At 39.0% G+C, this 16,362-nt stretch overlaps 1 protein-coding gene and 1 pseudogene across 2 annotated transcripts in view; one reads left to right on the top strand and one right to left on the bottom strand.

Moving 5' to 3' along the window:
• The window catches only part of CENPF (centromere protein F), a 58,231-nt gene extending 42,986 nt beyond the window's left edge, over nucleotides 1–15,245 (bottom strand). Inside the window, exons 1-7 of one of the 2 annotated variants that reach the window (XM_023203742.2) lie at nucleotides 15,103–15,245; nucleotides 8,301–8,503; nucleotides 7,201–7,397; nucleotides 3,670–3,791; nucleotides 3,185–3,276; nucleotides 1,471–1,762; nucleotides 159–361 (exon numbers count right to left, since the gene is read on the bottom strand). In XM_023203742.2, the coding sequence (XP_023059510.1) occupies nucleotides 159–361; nucleotides 1,471–1,762; nucleotides 3,185–3,276; nucleotides 3,670–3,791; nucleotides 7,201–7,397; nucleotides 8,301–8,462 (1,068 nt within the window). In that variant the 5' untranslated portion in view covers nucleotides 8,463–8,503; nucleotides 15,103–15,245. Of the gene's footprint in view, nucleotides 1–158; nucleotides 362–1,470; nucleotides 1,763–3,184; nucleotides 3,277–3,669; nucleotides 3,792–7,023; nucleotides 7,087–7,200; nucleotides 7,398–8,300; nucleotides 8,504–15,102 lie in introns of those variants that run through there. The other variant, XM_023203743.1, reaches the window with a different exon arrangement.
• LOC111537041 lies at nucleotides 8,800–9,263 on the top strand (annotated as a pseudogene).
• Nucleotides 15,246–16,362: the final 1,117 nt, after the last annotated feature.

Raw genomic sequence — 16,362 nt, 5'->3', positions numbered from 1 at the left:
AAACAGCTTTCTAGTTCAACTGCATCAAGAGTGCCTAGTACATATTAACAAAGAACACTACTGACATTTATTTCACAAACTTATGTATAAAATACTCTTTCCAAATAATTGTATGAAAAGATGTAGATTTCTCCAGTAATTCATGAAAAGTCAAGTACCTTGGTTGACGCCTGGTCGTACTGTGCTGTTGTTCTCACTAGTTCATCCCTACATTTGTTCAAAACTTTCTCTTTTTCAATTAATTCCAGTTTTGCTTTCTCCAGTTGGAGTTGGAGTTCTTGAAACTTATTCACTTGGCCTTTCATTTCTTTTTCTTGTCCTTGCAGATGTAGTTCCAACTCATTAATCTTGCTTCTTAGCTCTTAAACCACAAACAAAAATCACACTGATTTATATATATCTTGCCTAAAATGTTCATAATTTATCATTTGTTTTATTCTTCTCTGAAATCTTTGATGAAACAAATATTTACACTAAACATAGAAGCTACTTTAATTGGATTTAATTTCAATAGTTAGTTTCTATTGTCATTTGCATTCAAATACTGTATAGAAAGCAGGAGAAGCAGATTTTCTTACATTGTAACAAAGAAACTTGGTGGGGGAAATGTTTTTCTAAAATCATGAATGCTATCTCCTTATTGAGACTGTGAAAAGCACATCACATATGAAACCCTTTGTTAAAATTACCATTTGGTTTTACCACACAACAGCAAACTATATTTGTTTGGTGCCCATATTAAGGCAAATCAGTGCTAGGCAGTGAAAAGTTCACCCTCCTATATTCTCTGGTAGTTTTACCTCCACTAAACATCAAGAGTGTGAACCTCCCATACTGCCAAAATTAACAATGATTTTTTTTCCACTTTTTTCCCACATACGCACAACATTGGTTCCAAAGGCATTGGCTATGTGACAGCTCTCACCAGTGAACACTGACAGTGATTTTCAATATATCACAGCACTGGAAATTATCATCTTCTACAGAGTAGATTCCAAAACACCACCTGGTACCCTTGGCTGTCAGCTGCAGCGTGGCACAGCAGCCAAGGTTACAGGTTTGCTCCCATATGGACAACCTGGCAGAGCACAGCAAAGCTGTTCTGCAGACACACACACAACCTCTGGCCTAAGCTGGTCAGACCACAGGCTGGTTCTGTGGGTCCCAAAAGGAGCCAGATGAGAAGCATGGGGAGTATAAACTGTAACCAACCCACTGGCCCTGCTTCTGGGAAGAAAAGTCAAAGCCTCTCAACCTACTTTAGAGGCTTCCAGGCACCAGCTTTTCGATACAAATAACAGTACATTCCAACACTATGATGCCTTTTTATCATTATTGAAAAGACAGTATGTTGAACACCGACGTGCCTAACAAAACACCTATGCACTTTACAGGATTAAAAATATCTGGAATCACCTGTGAAATAGCCTCAAGCAAAGGTAATTTAAACTTAACTTAGCTCAATGTTACCTTGATTCTGTACTTTTAATTGCTCCAAAAGATGAGGACTACTAGAATTGTCAAAGAAACTGCTATTAGCATCTCTTTTCCCTATTTGCAAAGTTGATCGACTTGGAGTCACCTCTTGTTCCCCAGAAAAGTAAGATGCAGAGAAATCTCTCCTAATTGGAGTTTTTTGAGAATTAGACGAAAGATGACTTGGGGTCTTCTCTTGCTGCCATGAGAACACAGATGACGAAGCTTGATGCCGGGCAATGTCGCGGTGATTCATGGTGGTTTGTGGAAGAGTCTGGCTTGCTTTCTATAGAAATAGAATCTCTTTAGAGCCCTTTAAAAATCTTATATACTCAAGGCTATTTATTTTCAGATAGGATATAAAGCCATAATCCCAAGAAGTTAACAGTTGCACTGCACACGAAGAAAGAACATTCATCAAGTCAAGTAAACCATAAGTCTAATACCCAGTGATGGAATGTTCTAATGCTCGACTTCTTAGCATTGAAGGAATAAGCTACTACCATCTCATGCCCAACTTATTTAAAACAGGCTAAGTCTTGGTATTTATTCTGTATCCTTCTTAGAATCCATTAAACATATGTGAGTATTCACTTTCATTCTGAATTCCAAAACTGGCTTTTCTTTACCTGTCCTTGGTTACCTTCCCTTATAGCTTTGCCCAAAAGAATCAAAGTTAAACATCAGACTAAAGAACTCCTTCAAAATTCTCACATTCCACCATATCACTATCCCAAAAAAATCACATCGAGTGTTTAATATTATGTAATATACGTTTGTGGATGATCTCCTGCTTTGCATTGTTCTTTCTATGCTTCTCTCTGCCTCCATTCTGACAAATATCAAGACATGGAGGTAAATGCAGCATTAGATTTTTGTAGCAAGCACTTTTTTTGCCATAGGAAGAGAGTTAATGTTTACCAGATACTCAGATTTTCCGTAAAATATCTCTAGGAATCAATGTCAAGGGAAGAATTGCTACGAATGACTGAACTGGATGACAAAGCACATGATATTTCTAGGACAAACTAGAGAGTGAGTACTTAATTTTTATTCATCTGATAAGCAATGCCTTTGCTACATATCAGAATCCTAATGACATCAAAATGAGGGTTAAAGTCATGAAAAGAATAAAAATCGTTAAAGCTCTAAGCCAGAGGTACTTCTGCATTCTCAGTATTTAAGGTACCTATTTATAAAGTCAGCCTTAAACGGCTTGCTGAATTGTGCCATTTCATCAACTCCTTATGTTTAGTGGAAAGCCATCCGTAAGTGCCAAAGTGGGAATTTTTTTCAGCAAATAACATGTGAACAAAAATGGTAGAGGTAAAATTCAATAGATCAAAAGGACTGTATAGGAAGCAATTGCCTCCAGGTGACAAAGCCAGGCAGGGAGCATCATGACTAATTCTCTGGCCCCATTGTCTCCAAGAATAGCCCTGATCACTAGGTCTTAATCGGGAAATAATTTAGTGGACATTACATGAACATTTAATATTTAGGGATAACTTAACCTCCCCACTCTATTTTACTCACTCCACCCTATTTTTAAAACTAAAAAATAATCACCTCCACTAAGCCCAAAACCTTTTCTCAGTACAAAAAACACCAGCTCTATGTAAAACAGATTTTTCTCTAACCCTGTTCTATTCTATATCAAAGTATTCTATAACTGCATACTCTATTATAGGGCCCGTAGTTAACTTACTTTAGCCTGCAAGGCTTTAACCTCTGCCTCTAATCTTTTTCGTTCTTCAACCTCTTTATTATATTTTTCTTTTAGATCTTCATACTTGGAACCTAAAACCAGACAATCAAATACAGATCAACAACGATTTTGATAGTCTAGAAATGAGTATCTTAGTATACCAAGGAGAAACAACATTTTAGTTAGGGAAATAGATCAAACTATTGATCAAATTACCAAATATCAAAATACATAAAAATGTAAGTGTATTAAATATTCTGAAATTGAAATATACCACAGAAGGATAAAGTAAAAAGCTTAAAATCTCAATCCAGTAGCTCAACATAATTCAACAGATATGCAAATGAGTATGTAACAAGTGGCTGCAGTTTTTAAACATATAAATTAAAAGTTTAATTCAAAGTTGAATTAATTCATTTATTTTGCAGAATTAAAATCTCAAGCTAAACAAAAAGCTGTCTATACCAAAGAGAAAAATGCATTACCACTATAATATTGACTTGGTGTCAGTGGAGTTGTAAAAATTTTTTGTGGTGTATTGCATGGATTCAGAGAGACATCTGCAGACTGTGCAGCTTGTTGGCTTCTTTCAAGCTCAGATTTACACCTGTTAGAAAAGGACCCAAGAGGCAGACAAATCTGTTATAATAAAGGCTACAGAATACCAATGCCTTACATTCCCAGAGAGTAATAAACTTACAAAGAAACCCATCCACTAAGAATTCTTAACCATTTCATTTCAGGCATTTAATAAGGTCTAACTTATGTGCCAGACATAAACACAGTCCTGTGTCTTCAAAGGAACTCAGTCTAGTAAAAGAAACAGAAATGTAAACCAATAAGTACAACGTTATAAAGGCTATAAGGAAGATCTATAACAACCACTATCACAGTGATATAGTTTGGCTGTGTTCCCACCCAAATCTCATCTTGAATTGTAGTTCTCATAAACCCTATGTGTGGTGGGGGGGACCCGGTAAGAGGTGATTGAATCATGGGGGCAGTTTTCCCATGCTATTCTTGTAATAGTAAGTTCTCACAAGATCTGATGGTTTTATAAGGAGCTTCCTCCTACGCTTGGTTCTCATTCTTCTCCTTCCTGCCACCATGTGAAGAAGGGTGTGTTTGTTTCCCCTTCCGCTATGATTGTAAGTTTCCCAACAGAAAAGAAAAGCCCTGTGGAACTGTGAGTCAATTAAACTTCTCCTTTACAATTTACCCAGTCTCAGGCAGTTCTTTATAGCAGTGTGAGAACAGACTAATACAGACAGCAAAGAACAGTTGAAGGACTGGAATACAGTCCAAGCAAATTTCATACACTAAGCCAAAGACAGGGACATAAAAGAACCCAGAACTTCAGAAACACGGGAAGAAAGTGATGTCATTGGAGCATGGGCTCAAATCATGAGAACAGATGACAGTACTTAGGATATTCAGTCATTGCAAAAACATAGACTTGATATACAGATCATGTATTATATGACATTTTTAAAACACAGATATAAAAATTAAATCAATACAATGCATCTAGAAAAGATACAGCTGGAAATAGTTACAAGAAATGGGAAACATAAGTTACATATTGTATATATGTACACCCTGTAAAAAGGTATTCAGAACTATCATGCAAGTAAGCTCTGAACACCTTTCAAAACCAAAAACCCACATTAAAATAGGGCTCAATTCTTCCAACTCCCTAATGTCTCTGACTTTAGTTTAACATAAAAAATAAAATGAACACTCTTTTAGAATGGCTAATGGTGTGCAGCAGTCTCTTTGCCATGGCATATTACTTAAAACAGGAAGTAAAGAAAGTAATGCCGGGCCCAGTGGCTCAAGCCTGTAATCCCAGCACTTTGGGAAACCAAGGCGGGCAAATAACCCGAGGTCAGGAGTTTCAGACCAACCTGGCCAACACGGCGAAAACCCCTCTCTACTAAAAATACAAAAATTAGCTAGGCATGGTGGCATGCACCTGTAGTCCCAGCTACTTGGGAGGCTGAGGCAGGAGAATCGCTTGAACCCAGGAGGCAAAGGTTGCAGTGAGCTGAAATTGTGCCACTGCACTGCACTCCAGCAACAGAGCAAGACTTTGTCAAAAAGAAAGAAAAGGAAGGATGGACGGACGGACGGACGGAAGGAAGGAAGGAGGGAGGGAGGGAGGGAGGCAGGCAAGAAAGAAAGAAAGAAACAGAGAGAGAGAAAGAAAAGAAAAGAAAAGAAAGAAAAAAAAAAGAGAAGAAAAAGGAAAGGGAGTGCCCTTAGCTCCATTTAGCTCCAAATTCAATCTGAGAAGAGGCAATGTATGAGCTAAAAATGACTTCTCAGCAAACCAGACCACCACAACTGAGCTTACAGTAGGAAACAGCAAGGCCCAATGGAAATGCTCCATTAGTATTTAAAAAGCAACAAGAAATAAGTAAAATTAATATTTTATTTAACTTGCTATTTTCAAGATACTATCATTTCAACTTGTAATTAATAGGAAAGTTACTAATAAAATATTTTACATTTTTTCATACTCAATTTTCAGAATTGGCATTCATTGTATACCTAACAGCTCATCTTAATTTGCACCAGCCACATTTCAAGTACATTATAATTGCCACATGTAGCCAGTGGTTACCATATTGGACATTGCAGGTCTACAGATTAGCAAAGGTGTCACAAATTTGCTGATTCGAGATGACTTTTGAGGAACCTTGCAAAACCAGTGCTTCTTTTCCACTTTAAATTCGTATCTGATTCTCTTTTCCCTGTCCTTTCATTTTAAACAAAGTTATTTATTAATTAAACAAAGTATAATCTGCCATTATTTTCATAAACCACTTTTTTCTCCTTTCCCCTAAGAAGAAAAACACAAACACCACCACCAAAAAAGCACAAAGCTAAAAGCATTTTCTACTAGGTTGAACTATATGAGACTGCCAATAACCACAGTTTTAACAAACATTCCAAATGGTTCAACCTCACTTGTTGGAGACCTTCCAGAAACCTAATCAGTGGCAACTGATGGAAAAAATAAGTTTCTGCAATGCATTTGAAAGTTATCAGTGAAAATTTTAAAACCATATTCAGGAATGTTTGTAGGCTATAGATAATAAGAATATTTTAAAACCAAATGTGCTATGAGGATATGGCACGAACTCGGCTCACTGCAACTTCTGCCTCCCAGGTTCAAGTGATTCTCCTGCCTCAGCCTCCTGAGTAGCTGAGATTAGAGGCGCCTGCCACTACACCTGGCTATTTGGCTAATTTTTGTATTTTTAGTAGAGAGGGGGTTTCACCATGTTGGCCAGGCTGGTCTCAAACTCCCTACCTCAGGTAATCCACTTGCCTTGGCCTCCTAAAGTGCTGGGATTACAGGCATGAGTCACCTCGCCCAGCCAAAAGGCAATATTTTTTAAATTATCACACAACCCTGCAGATTGGGCCTGCTTATATTCTGTCTCCAATCTCAACTGGGCCCTCCATGCTATTCCATTCTTTTATAATTCCTTAGTTCTCCCTCTCATTCTCTCCAACAGCTTTTCTACCCAGAGAAAACACAAGCCATCAGTAAGCTTCAACTAATTTCCATCTTTTCAGTAACAACTATCAATAGTTTTATTTTAACAAGTACTATCATAGTATTAAATAATGCTATGTAACTGGTATTATCATACCATCAAATAATGATAGTATGATAGTACTATTTATTATTGTATTACCCAGTGACCAACAGTGTCTGAATCATGGTACAGCTCAATAAACATATACTGAATGAATACATGAGTAATGGAGCAACCATTTGATAAATTTATATCATACTGAGCTATGCAATGATAAAACAAAATCACCGTTCGTTTGTTTTTAATCTTCCACTCATTCAAGTTACAGCACGGACCGAATCATTACTTCTTCTACCGGGAAAAAAAATTGCAACATATAATAATTATATTGTTAAAGGAAAAGACAAATGCATCTGATTAATACATACAAACATCATCCCTATAAATACCATCCCAAAATACTACCTTTTAAGTTCCTGTTCCAGTTTTTCTATTTGTTTTTTGCCTGAATTCAGTTGTCCTTCCTGGAAATTCACTTGTGACTCCTTGACTTGAAGTTCATGAGAAATCTTCTGCTTAGTTTTCTCCAGACTTTCACATATTTCCATCAATCTTTGATTCTCCCTTTTCAGGTTTGTACCCTCAGTTTTTTCATTTTCAACCTAATAAGAATTGTTCAGAAGACAATAACTACCCTATTTCGTGAATTTACCAAGTATTATTGGTAGACCTGAGTCTAACATTGACTACTAAAATCCTGAGATACAGCTGCAATAAGCCATATGAACACAGACATTTTAGATGATCACACTTTAAAGCCAATAGATAGGCAACTTCTGTGAAGTCATGTATTAAATCAACTTTGGCCAGACACACCCATCCTAGAAAGGGAGGCTTTACTATCCTTTCAAAAATTAAAAAATAGGAAATAAATCCTATAAATCTCCCTTAACAATTCATTTTCAAGTTGGGCTGCTAAAACTAGTTATTGTTAGAAACCAGAAAATTCTCCCACAAGCAAAAACCTTTTAGAAGCAATGACTATATCACTATTTAGTTGGCTAATACAGAGGTAATTTTTTAAAAGTACTGTTTAGTTTTCATTTACTAGACCTGAAAAGGTTGAGGAACACCAAGGTAAAAAGCCCAGTCTAAGAAAGCCACATCCATTTAACTGCAAAATGCTCTAACACTCTCCAGATTAGGAGCAGAGACCTTTTGCCTTGTTGCTATACTGTGCAAAAGCAATCCCCAATTCATGGTCCCACAAGGAAGGTGAAATGGAATTCAGTAGCGCTAAATATTAGCAGGTAAGCAGAAATGAGGGCAGAATTAGAGAAAATTAAAAACAATTAAAATTAAAATCACTCAAAAAAAAGAAGGGGATTGGGGCCAGCGTCGGGAGGGCGGGGGTGAAATTACCACCTGAAGATAGCAAAATCATTTTTCTCTAAATGTAAAGAAGATGAAACAATTAATCTAAAAATGAGTGAACAGTTTTAAATACCAGCACTTCTGTGATAATAATGAGTGAACAGCTACAAATACCAGAGCTTCAGGGGTACCTTCTGTTTTTGCTTCTGCAGCGCAGCCTCGAGACTGTCAAGCTGAAACTGCCTTTGCTGCTTTTCCTTCTTCAGTTTGTCAAGCTGTCCTTCAAGCTCTTGAATTTTCTGAAGAGCTCTTGTAGGCAGGCCTTCTTTCCATTCTTCCAAAGCCCAGCTCATTTTGTTCTCCCTTCTTTATTACTCCAACATTTGTAAATAAACTGAAAAGAAAAACCAGACTGTTGGTCTAATCACAGTAAAAGGAAACAAACTCTCAGAAATTAATTAATCTATCTAACCACCCCTAAAAATCAAGTTTCAAGACCACACTTCAAAAGATAACAAAATATAAAATCTATCTTCTCCATCCTCTGAAAGGTGGCAACCAATAACTGATTCTTAAGTACACAGTATCCTGCTTGTTTTCCTTTTGCTTTCTGATTTTCTTATTTCTCGGTGTTGACTTCTTATATCACTACCTGCTTTCTATTGCTCAGTTTTTTCATTATACAAAACATGGGGCAACAGCAATGCAAGATGGCAGTCACCACAGACAGTATCAGGAGTAAAAGTCTCTCGAAGTTTCCAACTTTTAGAAGAACTCGAAGAAGGCCAGAAAGGAGTAGGAGATGGCATAGTTAGCTGGGGTTTAAAAGATGACAAAGATCTAGCACAAGATGGACAAGGATGATAACTGGGCCTCCAAGAATGATTTAGGAAAATCACGTATACAGCCTTAAAATAGAATGTAGCCTAAATGCCCAGAAACACCCTGCCTTTGTAAGATTTGTAACAAAAATTAATATAAATGAGGTTAATAGTTCTAATGGAGTGGTGGACCAAAGAGCTGTATCAGTGCCAGCAAAATGGCAGAATTCATGTAGCATCGAAGTTGTCCTGCAAGAGCTTTAGTACCTAATGATGTCTAAAGAAAATATGAAACTTCTTCAGCTGCCTGAAGGACAGGGTTACAGCAGTTAATCAAAAAGAAAAACCATAGGCCCTTCCCCTTCCCATCCCTCATTCAATTTAAACAGTCTTCATATTCCACAGTAGTAAATTTTCTAGATATGTCTTATAGACCCCAAAGAACTGGAAAGGAAGCTCCCATTCAAAGGAAATTTATCTTAAAATACTGTAAATTAAAATTTTGTCCATTTGAAATATGTTACTTGTGCTGTAACAAATCATCCTGCCATGTGTAACATCCTGTCCACATATTTGAATTTCTAGGATCAAGAAAGTATATTTAAATTGATTCCCATCATAACTGGTGGAGTCCATGTAACTCAACTGTGAAAAGACATATCACAAAATCACCTTGCTGCTGATTAAATGGCCTGGGGTCTCTGCCTTCTCCTGTGGGATTACTGCTGGGTATACGGGGTACTTTGTCTGCACCCCTGGTTTCCAAAAAATTGAGAAGAGACTCCTCTGCAACTCATTCTATGAGGCCAGCATCATCCTGATACCAAAATCTGGCAGACACAACAAAAAAAGAAAACTGCAAGCCAATACCCTTGATCAACAACGATGCAAAATTCCTCAACAATATACTTGGAAACCGAGTCCAGCAACACATCAAAAAGTTAATCCACCATGATCAAGCAGGCTTCATCGCCAGGATTCACAGTTGGTTGAACACACGCAAATCAATAAATATGATTCATCACATAAGCATAGCTAAAGACAAAAATGACATGATTACCTCATGCAGAAAAACCTTCTTTAAAAATTCAACACCCCTTCATGTTAAAAACTCTCAATAAATTAGGTATTGAAGGAACATACCTCAAAATAATAAGAAGCCATCTACGACAAACCCACAGCCAACATCATACTGAACGGGCAAAAGCTGAAAGCATTCCCCTTGAAAACTGGCACACAAGGCAAGAATGCCCTCTTCCACTACTCCTATTCAATATAGTACTGGAAGTCCTGGCCAGAGCAACCAGGCAAGAGGAAGAAATAAAAGGCATCCAAATAGGAAGAGAGAAAGTCAAACTACCCCTGTTTGCAGACAATGTGATCCTACATCTAGAAAACCCCACAGTCTTGGCCCAAAAGCTCCTTCAGCTGATAAACAACTTTAGCCAACTCTCAGGATATGAAAATCAATATACAAAAACCACAAGCATTCCTATACACCAACAACAGCCAAGCCAAGATCCAAATCAAAAATGCAATCTCATTCACAATTGCCACAATATGAATAAATCACCTAGTAATACAGCTAATCGGGGAGGTGAAAGATCTGTAAAAGAAGAATTAAACGGTTAGACACGGTGGCTCACGCCTGTACTCCCAGCACTTTGGCCAAGGTGGACAGATCACCCGAGGTCAGGAGTTAGAGACCAGCCTGGCCAACATGGTGAAACCCCATCTCTACTAAAAATAGAAAAATTAGCCGGGTGTGGTGGCAGGTGCCTGTAAACCCAGCTACTTGGGAGGCTGAGACAGGAGAATCACTTGAACTTGGGAAGCAGAGGTTGTAGTAAGCTGAGATCGCAGCATTGCACTCCAGCCTGGGCAACAAAGAGCAAAACTCCATCACAAAAAGAAAAGAATTAGAAAACACTGCTCGAAGAAATCAGAGATGACACAAATGGAAAAACATCCCATGCTCATGAATATGAAGAATCAATATCATTGAAATGGCCATAATGCCCAAAGCAATTTACAGATTCAGTGCTATCCGTATCAAACTACCAAAGACATTGTTCACAGAACTAGAAAAAACTATTTTAAAACTGATATGGAACCAAACACAAGCTCAAATAGCCAAGGCAAGTCTAGGCAAAAAGAACAAAGTTGAGAGCTTCATGTTACTCTACTTCAAACTATACTACAGGGCTACAGTAACCAAAACAGCATGGTACTGGTACAAAAACAGACACATAGAACAATGGAACACAATAAAGAACCCAGAAATAAGCCGCACACCTACAACCATCCGATCTTTGACAAAGCTGACAAAAACAAACAATGGGGAAAGGATTCCCTATTCAATAAATGAGATAGCTGGCTAGCCATATGCAGAAGAATGAAACTGGACCCCTTCCTTACACCATATACAAAAATTAATTCAAGATGGATTAAAGACTTAAATGTAAAACTCCAAACTATAAAAACCGCAGAAGACAACCTAGGCAATACCATCCTGGACACAGGAATGGGCAAAGATTTAAAGACAAAGACACCAAGAGCAATCACAACAAAAGCAAAAACTGACAAATGGGATCTAATTAAACTGAAGAGCTTCTGCATAGCGAAAGAAACTCAACAGAGTGAACAGACACCCTGCAGAATGGGAGAAAATATTTACAAACTATGCATCTGATAAAGGTCTAATATCCAGCATCTACAAGGAACTTAGACAAATTTACAAGATAAAAATAACAACCCCATTAAAAAGTGGGCAAAGGACATGAACAGACACTTTTCTAAAAAAGAAAATACATGTGACTAACAAGCATATGAAAAAAAGTTCACTAACACTGATCATTAGAGAAATGCAAATCAAAACCACAATGAAATACCATCTCACACCAGTCAGAATGGCTATGATTAAAAAGTTAAAAAATAACAGATGCTGGCCAAGTTGCGAAGGGAACACTTATACACTGTTGGTGGGAGTGTAAATTAGTTCAACCATTGTGGAAAGCAGTATGGCAATTCCTCAAAGAGCTAAAAACAACTACCATTCAACCCAGCAATCTCATTCCCGGGTATATACTCAGAGGAATGTAAATCATTCAACCGCAAAGACACACAGTGTATCATGCCTGTAATCCCAACAGTTTGGCAGGCCAAGGCGGGTGGATAACTTGAGCTCAGGAGTTCAAGAACAGCCTGGGCAACATGGCGAAATCCCATATCTACTTAAAATTTTAAAAAGGCACATGCACACACAAATGTTCATTGCAGCACTGTTCACAATAGCAAAGACATGGAATCAACCTAAATGCCCATCAATGACAGATTGGACAAACAAAATGTGGTACATATATACCATGGAATACTATGCAGCCATAAAAAAGAATGAGATCATGTTTTTTGCAGGAACATGGATGGAATTAGAGGCCATTATCCTTAGCAAACTAATGCAAGAACAGAAAACCAAATGAATACAAAGAAGGGAACAACAGACACTGAGGCCTCCTTGAGGGTAGAGAGTTGGAGGAGGAAGAGCAGCAGAAAAAATATCTATTGAGTATTAGGCTTAGTACCTGGGCAACAAAATAATCTGTACAACAATCCCCCATGACATGAGTCTACCTATATAACAAACCTGCATGTGTACCCCCGAACCAAAAATAGAAGCTAAGAAAAAAATAATATTTTGCCATAAGGTTTTCAGGTGAAATAGGTCCTATAAACAAAGAAAATGCATGACAAGGTACTCTGCAAATGCTCCTCTTTCCCTCTTCACATTGTTAATTACCACTCACACTTTGTCCCTCTTTCTCTGGGAAACTTTTCTGAGATCCTTGACCCAGCCATAGTTTCCCATCATAGTTACTCACAGCACAGGTAGCCCATCTCCTTCCAAGCAGTTATCATTTTTTAATAATGAATGCACGCATGAATGAAGAGCAAATGCCATATTAGTACTAGAATCATTCCAAAAGGTGGTAAAGTCATGTTCCAGACAGACACTGACCAGGAAAGACATATACAATACAAAGTTAGCGATTCAAAGCGGATTCAATTCTAGCTCAGCCACTTACAAGATGTATGACCTTGGGCAAGTTATTTAGCTGCTCTATGTCTTGTTTCCCTTGTTTGTAAAACGACGATAATAATGATGGTGACTTCCTAAGGCCTTAGAAACAGTATCACCTGGTAAGCTTTCCATATATGTTAGCTATTACATACTTTTTAAAAGCACTTTTTCACTTGTATATTTCAGCCTATGGTACAAAGGGTGAAGTGGCCTACCTCCTTCTCAGCCACATCTTAGGAAATAGAAATCAGCTGGAAGAAAAGTATGGCAACTGTCCTTTATTTTAGCCTTCAGAACATAAATAAAAGAAAAATCATTCATTTTCCAGTTACTTAGGCAAGAGTTTGAGAATTTGTTTTTTTACTAAATAAAGTTAACGGCCATTTTCATGGTTTTTTTCAATCGATTTTATCAACGAAACTTTTAATCAAAACAATAAGCAGTTCATGAAAGTACTAAGAAAAATCAAAAAAAATTAAGAAGGAGAAGCAAAGGTCTTGGACAACATCGAAGTTGGATATCAAAGCCTTGGAAAGCTGTGTTTTGCTACCAGTTTAATTTTTTTTTTTTTTTTCTAGTTCTCAGTTCTTGGAACATAGCATCTTATACTCCACTCCCATTTATCCCAAAACTACTGAAAGGAGTCACATGCCTCTCAACCAACAAAGGACAACTGACCCTGTCTCAACGTCCTCCATTCCAATCTAGTTTGTCAGGAGTCAGAGAACTATACCCCAGAGACACACAACTGTAATTGCCCTAAACAATTCAGCCAGCCACTGAAGTCATTACATCAAGATTCTATAGCCGACAGAATATAAAAAGGAGGAATTTAGAAAGATGATTAGAAAGTGAGGGGAATAAACATAAAGAAGATTGGCAAGCTGAATGCTTTTCCATTCCAAAGTCTAAGATATAGAGCAACATAGATGTAGACCAAGCTAATTATGATTAGAGCAGATTTGGGCCCATTAAAGCATCAGCTATCAGCCACCTGTATTGGGCCACTGGGGCAAAAGAACAACAAAAAAACAAACCTCGCAAGTTTACTTTTGAGGAACAGGGAATCGAGGTGGGGAGGAAAGAAAAGCCCTAATTGAAGGTTCCTGCATGGATGCAGGACTATTGTCCTTTCCAGAAAATGCTGTATCTTTGTACCTTAAATACGTGGAGGACACTCTTCATGCCCGAACTACACAGTCCCTTAAAGTCCCCAAGGAAGCTCTTGTGTGACCTTTTCCTGCCCCACCTCCACCACAGCTTTCCCTTCGTCAGAATTCCCACCTTCTCCAAAAAGCCAGAGCCCGCGTGCAGTGTACCAAGACTGGGTCCGAGAATGATAACCCTGCCTTCTCCTCTAGAACAGGCTCCTCAAGGACACGACCCATGCCTTCTATTTCTGGGTCCTCATTACACAGCAGAGCCGGGCACACAGGCGCGTCCAAATAAATGTGAACGGGAAGGCCGGGCGCAGTGGCTAACAAGCTTGTAATCCTGGCACTCAGAGAGGCCGCGGCAGGAGGATCCCTTGAGCCCAGAGATTCCAAACCAGCTTAGGCAACACAGGGAGACCTACCTCTATTTAAAAAACAAAAATGTGGACGGGAGAAAGATGAGAGGGGAAAGAGAAATGCTAGCGTAACTAACCATAGGCACCCCACGTCGCCGCCCAGATCAAAACCCAAGCTTACATCATCTACTCAATAAACCAAAGGACCGGGGCCCGAATTTCAATAAGGTTGGTTACGGGACTGGGAAGGCAGCTTGGAAATACCTAGTCATCTCCAATTTTTTTAAGGAGGAAGAAAATGATCCCCTAAAGTGCGAGTTCGTGACCGAGTAGGGTCTGGGACACTAATCCAAGACCAGCTTGAACCCAAGCAGAGGGGCGCCGACACCCCTACGAACTACATCCCGGGGCGGATTCTCCAGTTCCGTCGGGTGGAAGGGGGCGGTCCCCGGCACCTACAGGGCCGGGAAAGTGATCCCAGAGGCCTCCCCGCCCAGTATCCGCCAGCAAAAAGCCACCGGCACCCCCACGCCGCCCGCCGCCCGCTGCCAGGACCAGGATCCGGACCCAGTCAGGACGCTCACCTTGCTATCCGGGAAGGGAAAACAACCTCTCGGAGAGTCCAGTCCTGGTGCGGCTTCCGCAGGCTGGAGCCCAGAGCCTAATTCAAACTGCCCGCAGCCGCCACCGGTTCCCGATTCGCCCGCTTCTGGTCTCAACCAAACTTACCTCCAAGCCTATTGGTCACTCTAAGTAGCTGTGAACCAATCGGCGCCTGCGCACTCAGACTACCGCCTCTGATTGGCCCTTTCGAATGGATTTTAAAAACAAGACCTCTACTGGAAGTGCCTGCGCCGGAGTTACTGTTCTCTTTTGTTGTTGCGGGGAGAGAGAGACCACGTGCTTTTGCTGATGCTAGACGCGGTTTTGGATCGCTGTTTCCGCAGAAGTCAGGGAATGCGCCAGCTGATTAGGAAGGCGTGGTCTATCGCCTACAGCCAGGGGAACTGTGCTGCTTGGTGAAACCTCTTTTAAACTGCACGTACCAATCTACTTATTTATTAAATGTAAATTTAGGACATAGATACTAGGTGCTGTGTTTGTCATGCATTCTTTATCCGGTGTCGTTCTTAGCAATTCTTTGAGGAAAGTATTATCCTCATTTTATTAAGAAGTTAACAGGCTCATAGAAGCTAAGTACAGTAATTTGAAATTGCATCTAGGCAATGCAGGATGTCGCTCTTAAATGCTGTAGTTTATGGATCATATTTCTAAGAGGTGATTCTGAACACCTATTTTCCAGGATTGAGATGTGGGGGGAGGACACTGCATCAGAATTTAAAATTCAGAAGGATCTTCAAAACAGGGTGTAATGCTTTTCGTGAAGCCCACTAGTTTTCTATGTATTTTATATACTCGTTTTATTTCCCTATTAAACTATAAATAAGCTTCTAAAGGCAGAAGCAAAACAATTGATTGTTAAAGTAATAGATCTCTAGTGCTGTTGTCTTCCCCAATAGGTACCAAATTTTCCAGCACCCTGTCTTTACCTTTCATTAGACTGTTCCTGCAGTACCCAATTCAAGTGTCACTTTTTTTTATAAAACCTCCCTAATCCCACCCACTCCTTAGAGATAATTATTTCCTAGACCTTTCCTAGAACTTGCAAACTTCATGTTTAGGATTTTCACCATGTTTTGTCTTGTATTTATGTCTACGTCTGACTCCCCCATCAGACTCAAACATTCCTTTATAGTAAAATCTGTTTTAATTCATTTTTGCATCCCTAGTAACTTTGCACATAGTAATTTAAAATCCAGATCCTCTTGGGAGATAAAACTGCT

Source organism: Piliocolobus tephrosceles, chromosome 1 (genome assembly GCF_002776525.5).
Source record: "Piliocolobus tephrosceles isolate RC106 chromosome 1, ASM277652v3, whole genome shotgun sequence".
Taxonomy (NCBI): Eukaryota; Metazoa; Chordata; class Mammalia; order Primates; family Cercopithecidae; genus Piliocolobus; species Piliocolobus tephrosceles.
Note: the sequence above shows the minus strand (reverse complement) of the source record. Positions and strands in the feature narration are given on the sequence as shown.